Source organism: Ornithorhynchus anatinus, chromosome 3 (assembly GCF_004115215.2).
Source record: "Ornithorhynchus anatinus isolate Pmale09 chromosome 3, mOrnAna1.pri.v4, whole genome shotgun sequence".
NCBI lineage: Eukaryota > Metazoa > Chordata > Mammalia > Monotremata > Ornithorhynchidae > Ornithorhynchus > Ornithorhynchus anatinus.
Genome location: NC_041730.1, coordinates 50,440,941 through 50,462,342, shown reverse-complemented (window position 1 = coordinate 50,462,342; position 21,402 = coordinate 50,440,941). Strand labels below are relative to the sequence as shown.

The 21,402-nt window shown below is 53.5% G+C and overlaps 1 protein-coding gene across 1 annotated transcript in view; it reads left to right on the top strand.

Moving 5' to 3' along the window:
* The window catches only part of DNAI1 (dynein axonemal intermediate chain 1), a 187,565-nt gene that overhangs the window by 146,858 nt on the left and 19,305 nt on the right, over positions 1-21,402 (top strand). Inside the window, exon 19 of the mRNA XM_029060226.2 lies at positions 2,174-2,359. Within this exon, the coding sequence (XP_028916059.1) occupies positions 2,174-2,359 (186 nt within the window). The remainder of the gene's footprint in view (positions 1-2,173; positions 2,360-21,402) is intronic.

Below are 21,402 nucleotides of genomic sequence, written 5' to 3'. Positions count from 1 at the left end.
GAGAGACTCGGCCGCTACTTCTGACTTAGACTTCCCAGCTGCCCCCATCTTACCCGTAAGTCCCTCTCCCCGGGGCAGATGGCTAGCCCAGTGCTGGAGCCTCCACTCTGCCCAGCGCCAATGGAGAAGTCAACGTGAACTAGGCCCGAGAGGCCATTGACCCACCCTACCTGGTAGGAACAGGGGCTTTTGAGGACCAGGTGGGTGGGCCCAGAGATGGGCTTGATCCTGCCTGTTCAGAGCTGTTTAACTGCAGCTGATTTGGTGGATGGCAGGTCTGTCTTTTGGGCTCTGAGTCGCTGCCCACTGGAAGGTTTGAATCATGGATGTCCATCCTACGCCACCACTGGTCCATTCACTGACCCTTTGAATGGGATGTCAACTCCGCAGTTCCCTTCTCCCTCCCCATGAGGGGCCAATCGGAGCTCCTCCCTTTCCTCGACCTCCCCACCCAGGGCCCTGCTGACTCTGGGGGTCTCAGAACATCAGCTTGAGGTCTGAAACGTCTCCTCCTCCCCTGCTGGGGCTCTGGCCGGGCTGAGGTTTGGAGCTGAAAGAAGCTGTGTCTGAGCGGGAGAAGCTCGGAGAAGGAGCAAAGGGGGCTGGAATCTCCACGCCCCGCCCCCCTCTAGAATTAACAGCTCCCAGGGTCCAAGAGAAAATGGCCTTTCCCCCGCGAAACCCCGAGCAGCTGTGGGAGGAATTCACGTTTGCCCCAGCGGAGCTGTGATAGATGATGTTTTCATTGGCACCACGGTCAGGGAGAGAAGGAGTGGGAGCTTCTCGCTGGAAAGTTCGGAAACTCGTGTCCAGCTATGTTCTCTGCGTCTCCCTCTTGCCCGGCCCCTGGAATTCAGCTTGGTTCTGCAGGAGGGGGAGGCGTGGGGGACTGTGGGTGGCGGGGAGGGGCTGCAACGGGAGCAGGGGCGTTCCCCAGAGCCATGGTGGACTGAATATCCAGGCCCGGACGTGGTCTGGGCCAGCAGCCCGCGGGCTGACGTGTTGGGGTGCCAGCAGGCGTTGGTGGCCTGGAATAGGCGAGGCCTGAATGACCAGGCCGCCCGGTGAAGCACTCCTCCTAGAGCCCAGGGGCCTGGGATTCCCGGCTCGGAAGGAAGCCCCGGGGCCAGCGGTCGGGAGAGTCGGCCACAGCCCTACCGGCCGTACAGCCGTAAACTGGGAACCCTGGCTATCCGTACCAGCCCCCCTGGGCGTCCGTGATGTGCCCCGGCCGGGCTGCACAGGGATGGGCGGGGCTCTACGGCACGATCGGCACCCGACTGATCCTCAGCGTCGGCCTCCCTCCATGGATGGGACCCCGGGCTGGACTCCTCCATGGCTTGGCTGGGTCCGGTGGGGGGGCCCTTCTCAGTGCTTAGCCGCCAGCCCTCAGGGCAGGGAGGGGAAAGGCAGACAGAAACTCCAAGGCATGGATTTAACCTCAGTTTACCTAGTGGGAGATAGGTTGCTCCGAAGAGCAGCACCCTGCTTTCTTGGTCTGCTTTTGTTGTCGATTCATAGGCCTGTTGGGAACTGTGGGAGCTGGGGAGGGCTGGAGGAGAGGCCATGCTGCCCCCGCCTTGCCCCCAACAACGCAAGTCTGCCTTTTCCCAGAGTGTACTGGGGTTCCCTCAGAGAGGGGAAACCATCATGGGGGTCCCCGCAAGGTGCCTCCAGGAGCAGAGCACGGGTGGGCGTCCAGCAGGCCGGTCCGGTGGGAAGCCCAAGGCTCCCAGGACAATCATTTATTTATATTAATATCTGTCTCCCCCTTGAGACTGTAAGCTCGATATGGGCAGGGAATATGTCTACCAACCTTGAGAAGCATCGTGGCCTAGTGGAGAGAGCACAGACCTGGGAGTCAGAAGGACCTGGGTTCCAATCCCAACTCTGCCACTTGTCTGCTGTCCATGTGGGACAGGGACTGTGTATGAGCTGACTAGCTCATATCTATTCCCATGCCTGGCACATAGTAAGAGCTGAACAAATCCCATTAAAAAAACCCCAGTAAACAAACCTCTTTTATATTGTGTTCTCCCAAGTGCTTAGTACAGTGCTCTGCACACAGTAAGCGCTCAATAAATACCACTGTTGACGACGATGATGATGATGACTCTCCCAGGCTCTCTGTGGGCCTGACCCCTGATCGCTCTCCTCCTCCTCTGCCTGGCAGACCCACGTGTTCGATCTGGCCGTCAACAAGTACGAAGCCATCTGCTCTCAGCCAGTGGTGGCCAAGAAGAAAAACAAAATCACCCATGTCAAGTTCAACCCCATCTATCCCATCCTCGTCGTTGGGGACGACCGCGGTCACGTGACCTGCTTGAAACTCTCGCCCAACCTACGCAAGATGCCCAAGGTACAGCTTCTCCCTTCCCCCAGCCCCAGGGCCAGAGCGGGTCCTCAAGGCCAGTGTGTATGTCTCCGGGGGCCAGCCTGGCCGGGAGCGTCCCGGACAGGAGTGGGGATGGGGGTGGGAGGAGGGAGAGTTAGTCCTCTAGGAAGCCAGAGGGGGAGCCTTAGCCACATGTCCGAGAGGGTCCCGGAGGCTGATTATAGTATTTAATTATGATATTTGTTAAGCGCTTACTAGGTGCCAGGCACTGTTCTAAGCTCCGGGGTAGATACAGACGAGCCAGGTTGGACGCAGTCCCCGTCCCACATAGGGCTCGCCGTCTTCATCCCCATTTTACAGATGAGGGAACTGAGGCCCAGGGAAGTGAAGTGACTTGCCCAAGGTCACACAGCAGGCGAGTGGCAGAGCCGGAATTAGAATCCACGACCTTCTGACTCCCCGGCCCGTGCTCCGTTCACTAGGCCATGCCTGATGAGGTGGGGGATCCAAGTCCGAGGTCCAACTCCCAGTCTATTGGTGATCCAGTCTCAAAAATCCAACAGCTGCCCATCGGGAATTGCGAGTCAACGTGGAGTTACTGGTCACCTGCCAGCTGGGTCCCGAGGAGCCCCATCTCCTTGGGTAGAGGCTAGCGTGGCCCGTTGCAGAGCACCTCCGACCTCCTCCTACCTCCCCTAAACCTTCCTCAGATTTGCACTCTGGACTTTCCCGGTCCAGTCCTAAAAGGAGGGTCCCTGAGCTGATCCAATGGGAGGCCGGCACTCTGGGCACGGATGGGACTGGAGGCAGCTGCGGGAGCCGGGGCTGGGAGGAGGGGACAGAGACTCTGCTTCCCGCACTGGCTGAGCCCCCGGGCCACAGCCAGTGCCCCACAGGTGGCCAAAGTCACCCAACTCAGACTTGGGCAGAAACAGAAGCCTGCTTGCCCTCCCGGGCACCGTTGGCTCCCGGGAGTTAGTTCCCAGTGGGTAAACGGGGATGGGGCTCTCGATGTGGGGGCGTGACGTGGCTCCCCTGAGGCGTCAGCCCCAGATCCTCCCCCTGGCTGACTTTCCTGGCTCTGTGACTCTCAGAGGGACCTGTCAACCCGAGGGCGCGTCTAGCCCGTGAGGGGTGCTGTCCTCCCTGCCTGAGGTGAGATGGAAAACGATGGTCGCTGAGTTCTCTGGACCCAGGCCGCCCATGCGACAGAGAGGACGGGACCCAGAAAAAGGGGCACATTTTGCTCCAGCCGCCGTTTGTATCCCCCAAACAATTCCCAAGCGTCTGGCAGAGGCAGATTTGATGGGGTCGGCGGAGCTGGGGGCAAACGGCTGAGCCTGGGACATTTCCCCCTCACGGACCTTCATTTGGGGCCGAAAGGGGAATCCATGCAAGTTATGGGTGTCGTCCTCCCCCAGTCTCTACTCTCCCTCCCTCTCCCCCGTCTCTCCCGCTCCCTCTCAATTCTCGTTTGTAATCCGCTGGTGCCTGTTTTTCAGAAAGAAAGTACTATTTAATGGAGAATTTTCAGCTTAATCCAGTTGGTAGCCCTTTGGGAATTGGCTTCTAGAGATAAACCAAATCCAATCCATCATCTCCGTGCCTCAGGGGGCCAGATGGAGGAAATATCCATGGGCCTGTTTTCAGCAGACTATCTCCCCCTTCCTACTGCAGCCTTCTGCGGCGCCCCGGGGGTCGATGGGCTTTGAGCGTGGAAGGCTCCCTGCTTCCTCCCAAACGTTACGTCTTGTCCTTTCACATCAGCCAAGCATCCTCATCAGCAGCGGCAATAGCATTTATGAAGCGCCCAGTATGCGCGGCCCTGTACTAGGCCCTGAGAGCCCTACTGGGCGTTGAGAGCTTTGTGCAAGACTCGTGCAAGGCCCTGTACTTGAATCTGAGCGCCGTGCTGGGCTCTGGGCACCCCGTGCTTGAGCCTGAGCGCTGTGTTAGACTCCGAGCACCCTTTCCTTGACTCTGAACACCGTCCTTGGCTCTGAGCACCCTGGATTTAGGACTTCGGGAATTGCAGACAAAAAATAAGACATGGTTCCTGTGGTTGAGCAGCTGACAACCAGGGGAGGCAGGCCCACCTGGGCTAGGCTCACTTAAATAGTAGATGACAGTGACCAAAACGTGGCAGTGACCAAAATTAAATACACCCTTTAGAGGGAAAAACCCTTATTCTGGAAGGCGGTCATGGACAAGACAGAGGAAATGGCCAAAATCTGTGGAAGTTTACCTGTAGGACAAGGACTTTGAGTCGAAGCTTGAAGGTGAGGAAGAGGATTAGGGTGGTCCAGACCGGGGTGGCAAGCACCCCGCCATGGAGAATCCTTGTTCCCGGCCTGCTCCAGCACATTCCCAGACTCCTCCAATGCAGTGGGACTTGGAGCCTGTTTTGTCTAGTCATCTGTGTTGTGTTTTAACATTTTATCATTCCTGGGTCTCCGAATCCCTTCACCCCTCCACTTAAATTTTTGCATTAGGTGCCCAATGAGGGACAGGATCAGGGGCCATTTAAAATTTGTATTTTCTCCCAGCGCTCAGTACAGTGCTCTGAACACGGTAAGTACCTAATAAATAATATTACTGCTACTTGGAAGAGGGGGATCCAAGCATAGGGGCCAGCGTTCACTGGGGAGCCAGAAGGAAAGAAGAGCATCCAGTGGAGCTGCTGAAACCTCGGGCAGTCATTTCTCTGGTTTGATACCGACAGCCCATTTTCAGCTGGCCCATCCTTGGTTCAGTACAGATGTGGCACTGAATTCCTCTCTGTCCCCTATTTTCAATTTTCCGCACCAAGTCCCCTCCTCCTCGGCTCCCGCCACCGGGTCCTGCAGCTTGGAAGGGGCTCTGGAGTTCAGAGGAATCCCCGAAGGGAATGCAGTGGCTTTGGGGAAGCGGGGACGGTCAGAGGCCCTCCGAAAAAAGGCTCTAGACTCGGGGTGACCAAGGGAGATTTCCACAGAACCCAGCGCGTGACGTCCTGCTTGCGAGCCCGTTACGCGGTCTGGGTGTCCACCTCCAGTCACCCCACAGAAGCCCTCCCCTACTCCGGGGTGCCTGGACTGCTGAAACGCAAGGGCTGAAGCTCAGGCTTCCCGTCACTCAACCCTTCCGAAACCAAACCGTCACCCCCATCGGTCGGCCTGGTCGGGGGAGCTCCGGGGGTGGTCCAGCGCGGGGCCGCGTGGTCCGGGGGCTCCTGGGGGTTCCGCTCACAGATGAGAAGCAGCATGGCGTACCGAATGGAGCACGGGCCTGGGTGACCTTGGGCCAGTCACTTCACTTCTCTGGGCCTCAGTTACCTCATCTGCAAAATGGGGTTGGAAACTGGGAACCCCAGGTGGGACGGGGACTGTGTCCAACCCAATTTGCTTGTATCCACCCCAGCGCTTAGTGCAGCGCCTGGCACCTCGTAAGCGCTTAACAGATGCCACAGTTATTATTGTTATAATTATCATTACAGAGCAGAGGAAACAGTTGGCCAGGGCTTCAGGTGCAGGTTCTCTGTTGAGCTGTCTTCCCCCCGCACTCCCCAAGACCTGGCCCTGCCCAGCAAGGAGCTACACCACAGGTGTGGAGGGTGGGGGACCAGCGGAAACAAAGGACAGGGCAGAATTTCGAGGATCCCTCTAATGGGGAGCGACTGGCAGCCTCTGCTCCTCAAAATGCCTCAGCATCTTCTCCCACAATCCTTAACATCTATCCTACGCCCCATCCCCCCACCTCCATATCCTGCCATCTGTCCCGGCCTGAAACCTTCTCCCTTCCTTCTTTTATTACATTTTCCTGAATGTCCTTTGTGTCTCCAACACAATAGCAATTCTAGCCAGTTTAGCATAATGGCAGTGGTAGGCACTGTCATCGTCCCGGAGAATTTCAGCGACTTGCCCGTAATGACTGGGAAAGCTATTGTTCTGAAGAGCTGGAAATACGCTCCGACAGGAGGGCCATTGCGATCCTGGTGCTCATTTTTTAAACACGCAGCCGGAAGCAGTAGCTGTTTGCTTTGTTGTGACCCTCCTGAGGGTGCTCTTTTAATATTTAGTTGTGCTCAGAGATTAATCCTTTCGCTGATAAAATATGCTGTTAATTTACGCTGTTTTAGGAGGCTGAGAAATGGTTCTGTTTGAGAAGTCCTGGCTCGCGCGCCCTATTTAATTAGTCGGTGTTTTTTGTGCGGTGATGCCCCTGCTGGGAGTGAAAAAAATTAAAGCGTTTTGTCACCATAACCCAAACACCATAGCGAAAGACGGGGCATCGGAAGCATGAAATCGATCTCACCTCCTGGGCGCGAGGGGGCCCAGGGCGACCGTGGAGATGCTGGGACCATGGGAGACCAGCGGAAATCTGGACCGGGGCTTCTCAGAGCGCAGGGGCAGACAGAAAGTCTCCCAAGCCTGCTGAGACGGCAGCTGGCTGGCTCAGAGGGCAAATGAAAGACGCTCTTTTCGACTGGTCCAGATCCCAAATGTCCTCTTTCCTACCCTGAGGCCAGGAGACGCAGGCCACGTCTCGGGGGGCTCAGCAAACGGGGCGTGCGGGTGAACGACGAGTTCGGGGTTAGAAACCTGAGTTCCCTCAGAAACGGTTCCCAGCCACGACCTGCAGTTGCGCTGAGAGGAACTGCTGCAGGAAAGGGAACACTGCAGCCCTGCTCCTTCTCTGGGTCAGGGCATGTCTGGACTGGGCCGGACTTAGTTGGGCTGGGCTGGGCTCGGGTAGGTCAGCAGCTCTGGACGGGAGCCCCATGAGAGACTCGGGGTCCCAAGGAAACCGTGCAGAACGGAGTTATGTGTCCCACTGGAGAGGGTCTGGCCCTCCAAAGTTGGAGCCTTCTGAAAAGCCGGAGTCTTTCGACCCAGGATCGGCCTAGCACCAAATAGCGGGCCTGTCGAAAGAGAGAGTGGGGAGAGTGGGCGAGAAGCAGCATGGCCTAGTGGGCAGAGCATGGCCTGGGAGTCAGGGGACCTGGGTTCTATTCCTGGCTTCACCACCTGTCTGCTGTGTGACCTCGGGCAAGTCACCTGATTTCTCTGTGGTTCAGTTCCCTCATCTATCTGTAAAATGAAGATTAACTGTGTGAGCCTTATGTGGGACCGGGATTGTGTCCAACCTGATTTTCTTGTGTCTACCCTAGCGCTTGCTACAGTGCCTGGCACAGAGTAAACGCTCAACAAATACCATCAAAAAAAGAGAGCTGGGACGGAGAGGGAGAGCTAGGAGAGAGAGTGGGGAGGGAGAGTGAGGAAGAAGAGGGAGAGTGAGGAAGAAGAGGGAGAATGAGGAGGGAGTGCGGAGGCAAAGGAGAGTGGAGAGAGAAGAGTAGAGATGGAGAGAGAGTGAGGAAGAAGGGGGGGATTGGGAGGGAAAGAAACTGAGAAGGGAGGAGGAGTGTGAGGAGGGAGAATGGGGAAGGAAAGGGAAAGTACAGAGGGAGAAGGAGAGTGAAGAGGAAGAGGGTGAAGAAGAATGGAGAGGGAGAGTGGGGAGGGGAAGGAGGCAGGTTGTTACCATCGATCAGCTCAGTGGGCGTATCCTGGGAGCCCACCCTAGCGCCCGGTTGTGTGAAGCTAAATCTGGGTCCCGTCTCTCTCCCTCCTCAAAGCACGCAAAGAGCTCCTTCCCAAGCATCTTCCAGTGAGGTGAGGCACAGTGGGCTCGGGCTCAAAGGGATTTTCCTGTGCCTGAGTTTCCTCACCTTTAAAATAGGGATCAAACACCTGTTCTCCCTCCCGCTTAGATTGTGAGCCCTGTGTGGGTCAGGAACTGTGTCCAGCTTGATTATCTTCTACCTACCCCAGTAGTTAGTATAGTGCTTGACACAAGGTAAATGCTTAAATGCTTGTTATTATCATCATTATTATCTGACCAGCTGAGGTGAGTTTCAGCCCTGGAGTCTTTCATGTTCTTGCCTTCTCCTGCACAGTGCCCCACCTACACTCCATAAATGCCACTGACTTATTGACTGTTTGATCGCAAGCTACCGGCTCTGCCTCAGTTCACACAACCCAAGGATTTATGCGAACCCCTGGGACTACAGGAGGGGCAGAGGGCAGAAGAATCCAAGAAAGAGGGACCGCTTGGCATGTAACGCCTGCCCAGGAACCAATCTCCCCTCAGGGCCCCCACCCACTCCCTCCATCCCTTCATGGCCCTTTGGCTGGTTTGGCTGGCCCGAGGACTGACCCGGGGCCGGGCAGCTCTCTTCTATCGTCCGTCCGCTCGGCTCCGCGGCCGGCATCGGTCCAGAAGCCCGAACTCCCACCGGAGCTCCATCCTGCTGGGGCTTTGATCTGTCACGGCACTAATTGTCCTATGGCCTAAATACGGCGAGGCTGAGGCCCGGAGCTGCAGAACTGGACCGCTTCCCAGAGCGGGGGATGGCTGTTTCTCGGGGTTTTCATTAGTCACGTGGACGTCGCTAGGCCTCAGTTTTCTCTTTTCGTCGCTGACCTGGCCCCGGCGGACCGGGCGAGAGCCGGCTCAAATCCCGACACGCGAACGTCCCTTCCCGCTCGGGGCGAACCCCCAGAGCTGAGAGCACCCCCTTCCCTCCGGGGGCCCGAGCTCGGCTCTCTTGGCTCCTGGCCTGTCAGGCGGGCCTGCCTCGGTGAATGCACTCTGCTCAGGGGATGGAAAGGAGAGGGAAGGAAGATGTAAAGTCCCTCCCTCCCTCCCTCCCTCCCTCCCTCAACAATAAGAGTAAAAATATCTCAAACTCTTTTAGGTTCCCAAAGCACTTACTCTGTGCAGAATCCTGTACCGAGCTCTAGGGAGAGTACAGTAGAATTTGTGGACACCACAAATTATTAGAGAGCTTAGTACACTAAGCACTTCATGACTATTATTACTACTAGCACTCAGAGAACCTGAAACCTAGGCTGGAAGGACGACAGTAAGATAAAGTTCAGGTAGAGGGAAGAGATCTAATCATCTGATAGGAACCTAAGTGCAACGGGGACATGGTGGCGGGTCCAGGTGCAGAGGTGATATGGAATTGCTGAAGCGGCAGTAGGTGATGAAATCGAGAAGCAGCGAGGCCTAGTGGGAGGAGCACAGGCCTGGGAGTCAGAGGACCCGGGTTCTAATCCCAGCTCTGCTACTTCATCATCATCTTCATCATCAATGGTATTTCCTGAACGCTTACTGCGTGCAGTGCACTCTACTAAGCGCTTGGGAAAGTACAATGCAACGGAGCGGATAGACATGTTCCCTGACCACGACGATCTTACTTGCCTGCCGTGTGATTCTGACCCTCATTTTCCTCACCTGCAAAATGGGGACGAAACACCTGTTCTGTCCCCTTAGATGGTGAGTCCCATGCGGGACAGGGACCGCGCCTGATCCGATTGCATCGCATCTGCCTCAGTGCTTAGCATAGTGCTTAACAAGCATCACAGTTATTATTATCATCTCCCCAACCTCCAAGAAGTGGACAGAGTCCCATCACGCTGGGGTCCTGGATGAACAGCCGGTGAGGGGGACTGCCAAGGAAATGTCCCTGGGAGAGGAGTTTGAGTCGGTCAGCTTCTTCTCCCTGGTCCCTCTCCCCCACAGGCTCGGGTAAAACACCCAGGTCTCCCTGGAATAGTCCTTCCAATCATAACCATAACAATAATAATTTTTGTTAAGCACTTACTGTGTGCCAAGCACTGTACTGAGGTCTGGGGCAGATACGAGCCCATCGAGTCCCGCGTGGGGCTCACAGTCTAAGCAGGAGAGAGCGCAGACATTGAATCCCCATTTGGCAAACGGAACTGAGGCGCAGAGAAGGAAAGTGATTTGCCCAAGGTCACCCAGCAGACAAGTGACAGAGGCCGGGATTAGAACCCAGGTCCTCCGACTCCCAGGCCCCGTGCTCTTTCCACGGGGCCACGCTGCTTCTCTTCTGCCCTGCTGACCTTGTCCTCGTCTCTCCACGCAGTGACAGCTCCAGCTGCAGGGGCTGGCTATTTTCAGCCTCTATGTGGTTTCCCACCAGCCAGGACAAAGGGCATTAGTATGCAAAGGAGAAACCCCGAGATCTGAGAGAGAGTGGTTTGCTTTCCTCCCCACCAGAAGCCCAGCGTTTTGGACAGAGCACGTAGGAATCTGAAGTCGAAGGAAAAGACAGCGATTTCCCTGTGAGCAAGGGCCTTCTCCGCTCCCTTCAGCCGTGCTGTCAGTGAAATGCCGAAGACTTTAGACTCCAAGTATCTCAAAGCCCCTTATAGAATTATTATAATAATAATAACGAAGGTATTTGTTCAGCGCTTACTGTGTGCCGAGCACTGTTCTAGGCGCTGGGGTAGACACAAAGTAATCAGGTTGTCCCACGTGGGGCTCACCGTCTTCATCCCCATTTTACAGATGAGGGAAGCTGAGGCGCAGAGAAGTGAAGTGACTTGCCCCAAGTCACCCAGCTGACAAGTGGTGGAGGCGGGATTAGAACCCACGACCTCTGACTCCCAAGCCTGTGGTCACTGAGCCACGCTGCTTCTCAACAGACCTCACCCCCTGTCTGCTGAACATGCCCACCCTTGCTGCCCCTCCCCAGAGGAGCTGAAGGAGAGAACTGGAGTGAGTTGTCAGTCAAATCAATCCATCATATTTACTAGAGAAGCAGCGTGGCCTAGAGGATAGAGCGTGGGGCTGGAAGTCAGAAGGACCTGGGTTCTAATCCCGGTTCCACCTCTGGTCTACTGTGTAACCTCGGGGCAGTCACTTAACTTCTCTGCGCCTCAGTTCTCTCATCTGTAAAATGGGGATTAAGACTGTGAGCCCTAAAGCAAGATAGGGACTTGGTCCAACCTGATTAGCTTGTATCTACCCCAGCACTTAGTGCCTGCCACATAGTGAGCACTTCACAAATACCGTAAAAGATATCGAGTATCTACTGCGTGCAGTGCTAGTACGGTGTTCGGCTCGGAAGAAAGAGTACAGTTCAACAGAGTTAGCAGACGTGTTTTCTGCCCACGGTGAGTTTACAGTCTAGAAGGGGAGACAGACACTAATATAAACAAATTATGAATATGTACATAAGGGCTGTGGGGATGAGGTTGAGGTGATTAAAAGGCACAAATCCAAATGCAAGGGCAAAATTCAAGCCATGTGAAATCTCAGTGCCGGTTTCTGGGTGGCCTTGTACAGTCGCTGATAGCAAATCAGTTTGGGAACAGGGTCTCGAGGTTAGGGTGGGTGCTGAGGACAGAATGTCTTGACCAGAAGGAGAGCTTGCATTCCTGCACGGCACTCGTTGGGATCATTACTCTCTGCCTCTCCGCCTTCCCTCCTCCCTCTTGGCCTTTTTCCTCCTCGCCAGCACAGATCGGCTTCTTGGAAGCACCTGTTTTCGTCCTGACCCCCCCAAGAAAAGGGCACTCCTCAACTTTCTTGTTCTCTCCTAGTCTCGTCCCCACGACATCCCTTGTCTTGTCTTATGCTGTCCCAACTCAAAAAGAGCAAGAGGAGGGTGGCGGGGATGAAGTAAAGACAGAGAGAGAGGTGGAAAGAGACAGGGACACCATGTAGCCTGTGAGCTTCTTGTGTGCACATGTATCAACTCTATTTTACTGTACTTTCCCAAGTGCTTAGTAAAGTGTTCTGTATAAAGTAAGCGCTCAGTAAATACCTCTGATTGAGACAGAGCAAGAAGCAGAGAGAGAGCAAAACGGAGAGACGGAAGCAGAGCCGCAGAGAAAAACAGGCCGAGAGAGAGAGAGAGACCAAGTCGGAAACGGCACTTTACTGAAGCTTTTGGGAGCGGTGATATTCTTGAGCAATCTGCTGACTTGCAGCCCAAGGAGGACCAAATTCCAGCAATTCTAAGCTCGGCTCCACAAAGAACATTTTGTGCCTTCACCCGGGGCCCACAGTAAGGGTGGGAAGAGGTTGGCCAGGGTAGCCGCTCCTACAGGGTGGAGATTTTGCTGCTGGCTGAAGACTGCTCTGAGCACAGATATCCAGTCCCAGTTTTTAGCCAGGCCCTCACTGACCCATGGTGGACTTCAGACTGGGTCCCCAGCCAACCAGTCCAGAGGCCAGAGATGCCAGGCCGCAGTCCGGCAGAAGGGGTGCTGGTAAGGTGGTAAGGTCCTTCCCGAGGTCCTCCCTCTGGAACTGTGCCAATTCTTACCACCTACCGAACTGGGTCGATAAATTCCGTTTTTCCCCGGAAACACCCCGCCAGATGACGTCCTCCTCTGTGAAATTAGATAGTCCTGTAGAAAAGCCTAATCCTTGGCCTATTTGAGGTAGCCTTGTGCTCCCATAGAGGGAAGGCCAGCCCACTCTCAGACCCGGGCAAGGTACCTTTACGTGACCTGGTTATGAGCGGGCAGGGTCGACCCTGGGCGAGTCACGTGACGTCTCTGTGCCTCAGATACCTCATCTCTAAAATGGGGATTAAGACTGGGAGCCCCTATGAACCGTGTCCAACCTGATTAGCTTGTATCTACCACAGTGTACAGTACCTGGCACATAGTAAGCACTTAACAAATACCACTTTTTTTAAAAAAAAAAAGAATGTTTCCAATCACCAGGGAATTCTGTAATGATAGACCGTCCTGCAAGGTCTGAAACAAGTGGCTCTAACAGACAGGAGTTTCGCGGGGGTGCAGGAGAGAAACTGCTATCCCCTGAGTCTGCCTCTGTACCCGAGCCAACCCCCTAACCCAAACTCTCCTCACCCATACACCTCTGGATGCCCGGAGAAGAAGACTGTAAGCTAGGTAGGTGGGTAGGAATTGTCTCTCTTTATTGCTGAACTGTACTTTCCAAGCGCTTAGTACATTGCTCGGTACAGAGTAAACGCTCAGTAAATGCGATCGAATGAATGAATGGAATAGGACTTTATATATGTACATGTGAGCATGTACATGGTGTTCGTTGGTGTGTTTTACGTTGGTGGTTTGGGTGTGTATCTACATAAGGGAATATCACCCATGTCATGTGGGAGGATTTGAGAGACGTGGAGGTATGCGTGTGCTCAGTAGGTGTCTGATATGTGTATCCCAGGGTTGGGGTTGGAGGATCTGTAGGGTCTGCAGGTGGGCATGTCATTACGTGTCTGAGATGTGCATATTTTTGTGGGTCCGAGCGTGGTGAGTTGTGGCGTGTGACGGTTCGGGTGTGGTTGGGAGAAAGTTAAGAAACGCTAAGTGCATGACCTCGGGAAACAAAGACAAGAGTTCGCTATTTTTAGGTCAGTCAGCGAATGTGTTCTCAGTAACGGAGACTGCAATATCAGCTGAACCCCATGCCCACAAACCTGCCCACCGTAGACAGCCAGGGCAGGGACTGGCCAATAGCAGATCCGGCCAAGATGGGGGCTAGCCAAGATGGGGGCTCCCCAGTGGCAGATCCAGCCAGCGCAGGGGTAGCAGGCCAATGGCAGATCCAGCCAGGAGTGGGACAGGACTGGGTGTTTCCAGGACTGGCCCTTGGGGCTAGGCTCAGCCCAGGCTGGAAACCGAGTAGGATTTGAGATGGAGGCATACTCACGCAAGTTGGGGGTTCTTTCATCTTCCTGGGGTCCCTGGAATGGAGGCGGGCAAAGGGCCAGCTCCTTGTCCTAGATGGAGAGCCGGGACATGGGGGATCGGTCAGCTCACGGATAGGACGAAGCAAATCCGCAGGCCCATCTTGGCCTCCAGCTCCTCCCCGGAGCCTGGTAATGACATGACACAGTGCAGTGCTATCCAGTCCATCACCGTCTGTCCTGAGCCCAGCGGGTGCCCGCCCCTGAATCGGATCACGTGACGAGGGGCTCAGGGAAAAGGGGCCCAGTGCGGCCTAGTGGAGAGAAGCACCTGGGAGTCAGCAGGACATGGGTTCTAGCCCGGACTTTGCCACTTGTCTAATGGGAGACTTTAGGCATTTAACTATGTGCCTCAGTGCTCTCATCTGTAAAATGGGGCTTAAGACTGTGAGCTCCATGTGGGATAGGGACTGTGTCCAATCGGATTATCTCCTATCTACTCCGGTGCTTAGTACAGTGCCTGGCACACTGTAAGCGCTTAATACATACCGTAAAACAAAAAGGGGGCTCAGTCAATTAGTCGCTGCCTGGGAAAGGCATACGGTCTGGTAGGAGAGGCGGCTCACACATATAGGACGCCCGCTGAACCACGCAGACTCTGTGTCGCTACATACGTGTGCACATGCGTGCTCACACACACACAGACTACTAAGTGCTCCTGCAAGAGACAAAGGAGAAGACGTGTGGCGAGAAGCAGCGTGGCCTAGTGGATGGGACGTGAGCCTGGGAGTTGGAAGGACCTGGGTTCTAATACTGGCTCTGTCGCTTCTCTGCTGTGTGACCGTGGGCAAGTCACTTAGCTTCTCTGTGCCTCAATTACCTCATCTGTGAAATGGGGATTAAGACTGGGATCCTCATGTGGGTTACGGAGTATGTCCGACCTGATTAACTTGTATCTACCCCATCACTTAGACCAGTGCTTTGCACATAGTAAGTGCTTAACGAACGCCATTAAACAAAAAGAGGGTCCCTATTCCCAAGGGACTGAAAGGCTAATGGAAGAATTAAAACTGTCTCCCCTTGTAGACTGTGAGCTCATTGTAATAACAACAATAATAATAATTATGGTACTTAAGCAGGAATGTGTCTGTTGTTATACCGTACTCTCCCAAGTAAGGTGGTTTGCACACAGTAAGCGCTCAGTAAATATGATATGAATGAATGAATAAATAAAACAGACACACACTCACGTGCACACACATACAAGACTAGGAGAAAAACTGCCAATGTCATGAGCGGATCCAGGTGAGCAGACGTACAACCAAACCCAGTTTCAGAGAGAGGTGCGGGGGCTAGGAGAAGTTGAGGGGATTAGACTTTCTAATCCCGCATGTCCTCCTCCCTGAGACGGGATTCCTGCTAGACCCTAGATATTCCAAACTGCCGTGTTCCCACCCTCTCCCGTTCTGCCAACTGAGGTTCTGAGGCCACTGAGGCAGACCAGTCCAGTGAGGGCCCTGCCAGGTCCGCTTCTCCCTGCCGACCTCACTGACCCCTTCTACTGCAGGGTGCCAGGGAGTAGGGGGAGGGAGGGCAACAGGTATTCCACGTTTACAAGCCTGCAGTGAGTGGAAAAACAAGGATCTAGTCCCAACTAGCAGGTCAGAAGCCCCTCGGTGGTATTCTGTGCTTTAATCAAAAAATATGGATCCATCTGCAGCTCACAGGAAAGACTGAAGACCCCTAAGCCAGCAGGCCGGCCTCATATCTTCTGCTAGGATTAATCCGATGGGCTCAGTGGGGGATTGGAGCAAGCATTAAATGAGAGGAAGGAAGATATCTCAGATGAATGAAATGCCATGCTGATCCCACTGATGGAACGGACACAAAAGAACTATTTTTACCACAGAAAAATTTGAGCGGGTCCAACCCCGGCAAGCCACGGGCCCCTCCTGATGGGGTGTCATGGGATTTCTGGACGCACTGGGGTGGGAGAGACAGGGCCTGGACCCCAGACTGATGCCCTGCCGGCACCTCTCCAGAGTCTTTCAGGGGAAGCATCCAAAATCAGAAAGTAAAAGACTTTGGCTCCCCTTGCTTGGGGTCGAACGTGGGGCCGACTGGGAACCTGCCCTATCCAGTCCCTCGGAGGCTCAGTGGAGCACGGGGGGTCCGTGGCTGAGAGAAGCTCACTAGCGTGGAGCTCTGGGAACCAAGGATCGGGAGTGGGAGGGGAGGGAAGAACCCTGAGGGAGCGTTGACCGGGGACTCAGAATTCTTTGTCCGTCACGCGGTGCTGGAACCAAGCTTTGGCAGGCAACGGAGCCGAATCTGGGGCTGAATAGCGAGACCCGCTGAGGCATTTTCAATTAAAACCATTTGTCCAAGAAGAAAAACCATCCCGCAAAACCCCTGCACCTTCTGAACAAACACCACCAACCAACTCAGCCGGCTCAGCCTCCCTGACTGGGAAAGCAGAACCCCGAAAAATCCATTCCCTGCCTTTGTCCTGCTCACTGAGCTTCCTTTGCCTCACGCACCCAGGAAAGCTGGTGGCACTGCCTGCCTCCGTGGTGCAGGCCCAGACCCAAAACAGCCTGGCGCCCTCTGAGCCTTGGGAGATGGGGCTGCCAGAAACATTCTGGAGAACCGAAAACACCATTAGGTTGGGATAGTGGAAAGAGCACGGGCCTGGGAGCCAGAAGTCCTGGGTTCTAATTCCAGCTCCACCAATTACCCGCTGCGTGGACCTTGGGGAAGTCACTTAACTTCTCTTTTCCTCAGTTCCCTCATCGGCAAAATGGGGATTCAAATCCCTTTCTCCGTCTTACTTAGACTGTGAGCCCCATGTGAAGCTGATCGTTTTGTGTCTACCCCGGCGCTTAGGAGAGTGGTTGGCATAGAGTAAGCGATTAACAAATACTACAACTCTAAACAATGAAAAGTCATCGGGCACTGAGTTCTCGATGCATTCTTTTCTAGTACTAATTTCAAAATTTTTCATCATTTGGATTGGCTCAAGGAAAGTTAATGCGTACTGAAATATCTGGATCTCTTCTCCTTACTTATCGCGGAGGGAGCCTCTTACCGAATTATTATTTGTCTCTCGCAAACGCCCTTCAAATATACCGGCTATTGTTCCCATTTAACTGATGAAAGGGCGGGAACAGAGAAGATAAGGGGCTGGACGAAACTCTCCACCAAATCAGGCCAGGAACCGGGATAAGAAATTCCGTCACCTGACTCGGGGCTGTGGCCTCAGCCACTGAGCTGGTAATATCATTATTATAATTATTATCATGGTATTTGTTCGTTGCTCACTGTATGTCCAGCACGGTTCTAATCAGCCCAGACCCAGTCCCCATCCCATACTGGAATTTGCCAGGCAGGAAGGTCTCTGTCCATAAAGATTTGCTTTATGGAGCTGTTTCCATTCTCCTGAAGTTGATTTCCACAGGCTCTCTAACTCTGGCCCCGGCCTCATAACAATAATAATAATAATCTCGATGGTGTTTGTTAAGCTCTTGCTATGTGCCAAGTGCCGTTCTAAGCACTGGGGTAGATGCAAGGTAATCAGGTTGTCCCACATGGGGCTCCCAGTCTTTATCCCTATTTTACAGATGAGGTCACCGAGGCACCGAGAAGTGAAGCGACTTGCCCAGAGTCACAGAGCTGATAAGTGGTGGAGGAGGGATTAGAACCCACACTCTCTGACTCCCAAGCCCGGGCTCTTGCCCCTAAGCCACGCTGCTTCTCTGGCCTTCTTCTCCTCATGGCCCAAGCGTATTTTTCTTTCGGTCTTCAGCTGCCCTGTCCCTGAATCTCAGAAGGTCTGGGGCTGATCCGAGTCTAGGTCCGCCCCCTGGAGCATGCGGTCCCACTGACCCCAGTGGGACCGGGGCGGAAGAAGCTCAACAAACAGGACGAAGCAGGGCGTGGATTTTTCAGGGTTCTTCTTCCCCGGGTCCAGAGGCCAGGCCGGCTGAGCTGACTCGTGGTGTTTGTGGAACGTGAAATGGAGGGAGACTAGTCATTAAACTCCCATTTTACAGATGAGGAAACTGAGGCACAGAGAACTTAAGTGACTTGCCCTAGGACCCACAGCAGGCAAGTGGCGGAGCTAGGATTAGAACCCAGGTCCTCTGACCCTCAGGTCTTATATCCATCAGACCACCCTGCTCAGTAACGGTATTTATTAAAGCACGCTCACTGTGGGCAGGGAAATTGTCTACTAACTGTTATATTGCACTGTCCCCAGCGCTTAGTACGGTGCTGTGAATGCAGTAAGCATTCAGTAAATACCGTTGATTGATTGATTACTCTGTGCTGAGCACTGTGCTGTGCACTGGGGTAGATGCAAGTAGGGAATTTAGACCCAATCCCTGGCCTGAAAAGAGCTCATAAGCTAAGGGGATTGGAAGAGACAGAGAGGGGAAGGTAGTCAGGACTGAAGACTGCAAAACGCTCTGAGATCTTCAGATGAAAGGAAGGCACGATCTCAAGGCAGTATTGTGAAAGCCAAATCTGATTCACCTGGAAAAGAGCAATTGATTTTTATCAGGGTGATGCCCCTTAAAATAGCATTCCAACCTTGTTTTCTGGCTTTATTACTTTCTTCCCAGACTTCAATCTTGGATTACAATTGGTATTTTATTAAACTCGTAAGATTTTGCTCTGGGAGGTGGACGGGGTCCTCTTAGCCGTGTGTCGCTGAACTAAGCCCCGGAGGTTGAAACAGGCCACAGCCCTGGCCTTAAGGAGCAGACCTTCACCCGAAGCAACAAACTGCTGGGTAAGCGATCAGGTACGGCTCGCTAAACTATGACTCCCTTGCCATTTGAAAGGCTTCCTGAAAACTTTGATTTCTCAGCAGGGTATAGTATGGGTGAGCTGCCTCAAAAATGGCCAATCTTTGGGGAATTGGCCAGGCAGAAAGATTCTGTCACTAACGGCGGATTTGCTTTATGATGCCCTTTCCATCCTCCTGAGGTCGATTTCTCTGACTCTTACCCCAGCCCAACAGCATAGGGATGTTTTTCTTTCATTCCTAATCTGCCCGGGCAGAATCAAACTAATGTCTGTAAGGGTAATAATGGTGGCATTTGTTAAGCGCTATGTGCCAGGGACTGTTCTAAGCTCTGAGGCAGATATAGGGTAATCAGGTTGTTCCATGTGTCCAACCTGATTTGCTTGTATCTACCCCAACACTTAGTAGAGTGCATGTCACATAATAAGCACTTCAATACCATCATCATCATTATTATTATTATTATTCTCTGGGCCTCAGTCTCCTCAATTGTAAAATGGAGATTAAGATTGTGAGTCCCATGTGGCAATGGACTGCATCCAACCTAACTTGTATTTAACCCACTACTTAGTACAATGCCTGGCATATAATAAGCCCTTAACCAATACCATTAAAATAAAAATCAGTGGAGATAGGGAGAAAAGGAAAGGAGGAAAAGGAAAAAGAAGCAGGGAAAGGAGTGGAAGCTCACCCTTGGCCCCCGGCGGTGAGCGATGAGAGGTACCCCGTGGGTGGATGGGCCAGGCAGAGATCTTGATGGGGGGCCGGAACCTCGAAAATTGTAATCCACCTATCCGTTTCACGTGGGCCTCCCTCCCCGAGCCCCGACTGCCCAAGGGAGACCCATTTCCCAGCACCTGTCTCTACTCTGCCTTCGAGTCCAAATCGACCTGACCAACCAAGAGCCAAATCCAAGGCCTGGGAGAGGAGAACCTCGGAACCCCAGTCCAACCTCCATTCCCATTCCCACCCAGTGGGAGGGTCTTCTCTCTCATCAGCCCCCCGGCACTGACCCGCCACCCGGGGGAAAAGTTGTTTGCGCTCATGCCAGGTAACTTGGGGGTGGGAGAAAGGAGGCATTCAGGCCTCTGGCTCTGCATTTCTTTATCTCCCAGCTGCTCCATTCTCTCCCATAAAATAAAAAGCAATAATTGCACACAGTCAGAGTTACGGCTGCCAGAGGAGTTTACCCTCTTAAAAAAAATCCTCCACCATCCAAAGCCCTCTCCCCGGCCCATTTTAAACCATTAACAATCTCATCTGGGGATTGTCGGGGTCTGATCAAACATCTTAATTGCAAATGGAGGAGTGCAGAACAGTGCATGAACATGAAGAGTTTAATGAGTCTAATTAGCCTATTAAATTTTGTTTTCATTTCTTCTGAGTGAAGTGACATTCCCCGCCCTGACTTCCCCTTGGGCTCTGGCTGCGGAGAGCCTACCGTTCCCTAGGGAATGTAGATCCTAGGTCTCCCAGAGGCACCGTTCTCCTGAGTTGGGGGAGGGAGGGTAGCCAGATGCCATGGAGACCGGAGGCAGGGGTCCTTACTCTGGGTTCGCTGACAAGGCTCAACCCATCTAGGAATCCCCAAATCCCACTTTACATTGCTTTCTCCGGATGCAAGTTGTTGTCTAGCAAAGCCATTGGAAAACAGCAGCGAAGAGAGGGACAACTCTGGGCTCGCCCGCGGGCTCTGTAGCTGAACTCAGAGAGATAGGCCAGAAGAATTCCAGTCGAATTCTGGGTAGCTGTGGCTGGTTAGAAAATGGATGGGTGGCTGGGGCTGGCAAGGGCCAGGTCTTAGCCAGGTGCATCATGCCTGCCCTGCTGCTGGGTAGAGTCCAGAGGCTTGGGTCCTTTCCCGGGCCTACGTGATAACATTTCACAGGTAGGATCATCACCTGGCAAGATTGTCCTCTATTTGATTTGCCCTGAGTCCTGGTCCCAGAAATGAAAGGTCTGTCAGAAGGGATGTATCCTTGTCCCATTCTGGAGGGAGCAGAGGGTGATAGATTTGTTGTTTGGAAGCTAGACTGTAGCTGATTTTCCATATTCAATCCATCAGTAGTATTTATTGAGTACTTATAGCACACAGCGTACTAAACTAAGCACTTGGGAGAATATAATGGAATTGGTAGACACAATCCCAGCCTCAATCAATCAGTGGTATTTATTGAGCACTCACTATATCCATCCCTCCGCCTCGAGGAGATGAAACCCTCCGAAATAGATGCCCCTTGAGAAGATTCCAAAAAGCCCAAGTCTCCCTCCTCCCTGTTCTATCCACCAGCATACATCCGTCAAGCCGACAAGCAACTTTTCACTCTCTGTCAGGGCCCAGTGAATTCCTGCCCTTATCTCTCTCCCCGAGAGCATCCTCTGTGGAGGCGTGTGTAAATACCTTCATTTGCATTTGGAGATGTATCATCCCTACCCTGTCCTTGCCATTGACTGGTTTCCGTTCCATAGTCCGTCCCTTTCCCCCTCCGTCCCCACTCTCTTCGTTTAGAGTTTGAGGTCTCAGTTGGACCCCGGGATGGTGCCGAGTGCCCTGTTGGTATAAAACAAGATCATTGATGTCTACGTGTCATCTCCCTCTTTTTGTGGGTTGTGAATTCGGTGGGCTGGGTTGGGGTTCGGCTGGAACTGGGGGCTTCAGGCTGTCAACCCTGTCCTGTTCTTCTCCTCCAGCCTCTTCCCCTCAGCTTCCTGCTCCCCCTCCAGCCCTCTGCTCCCTGTTAGCTTCTCTGCTCCCCCGCCAAGTCCTCCATTCCACCTTCAGTCCTCTGC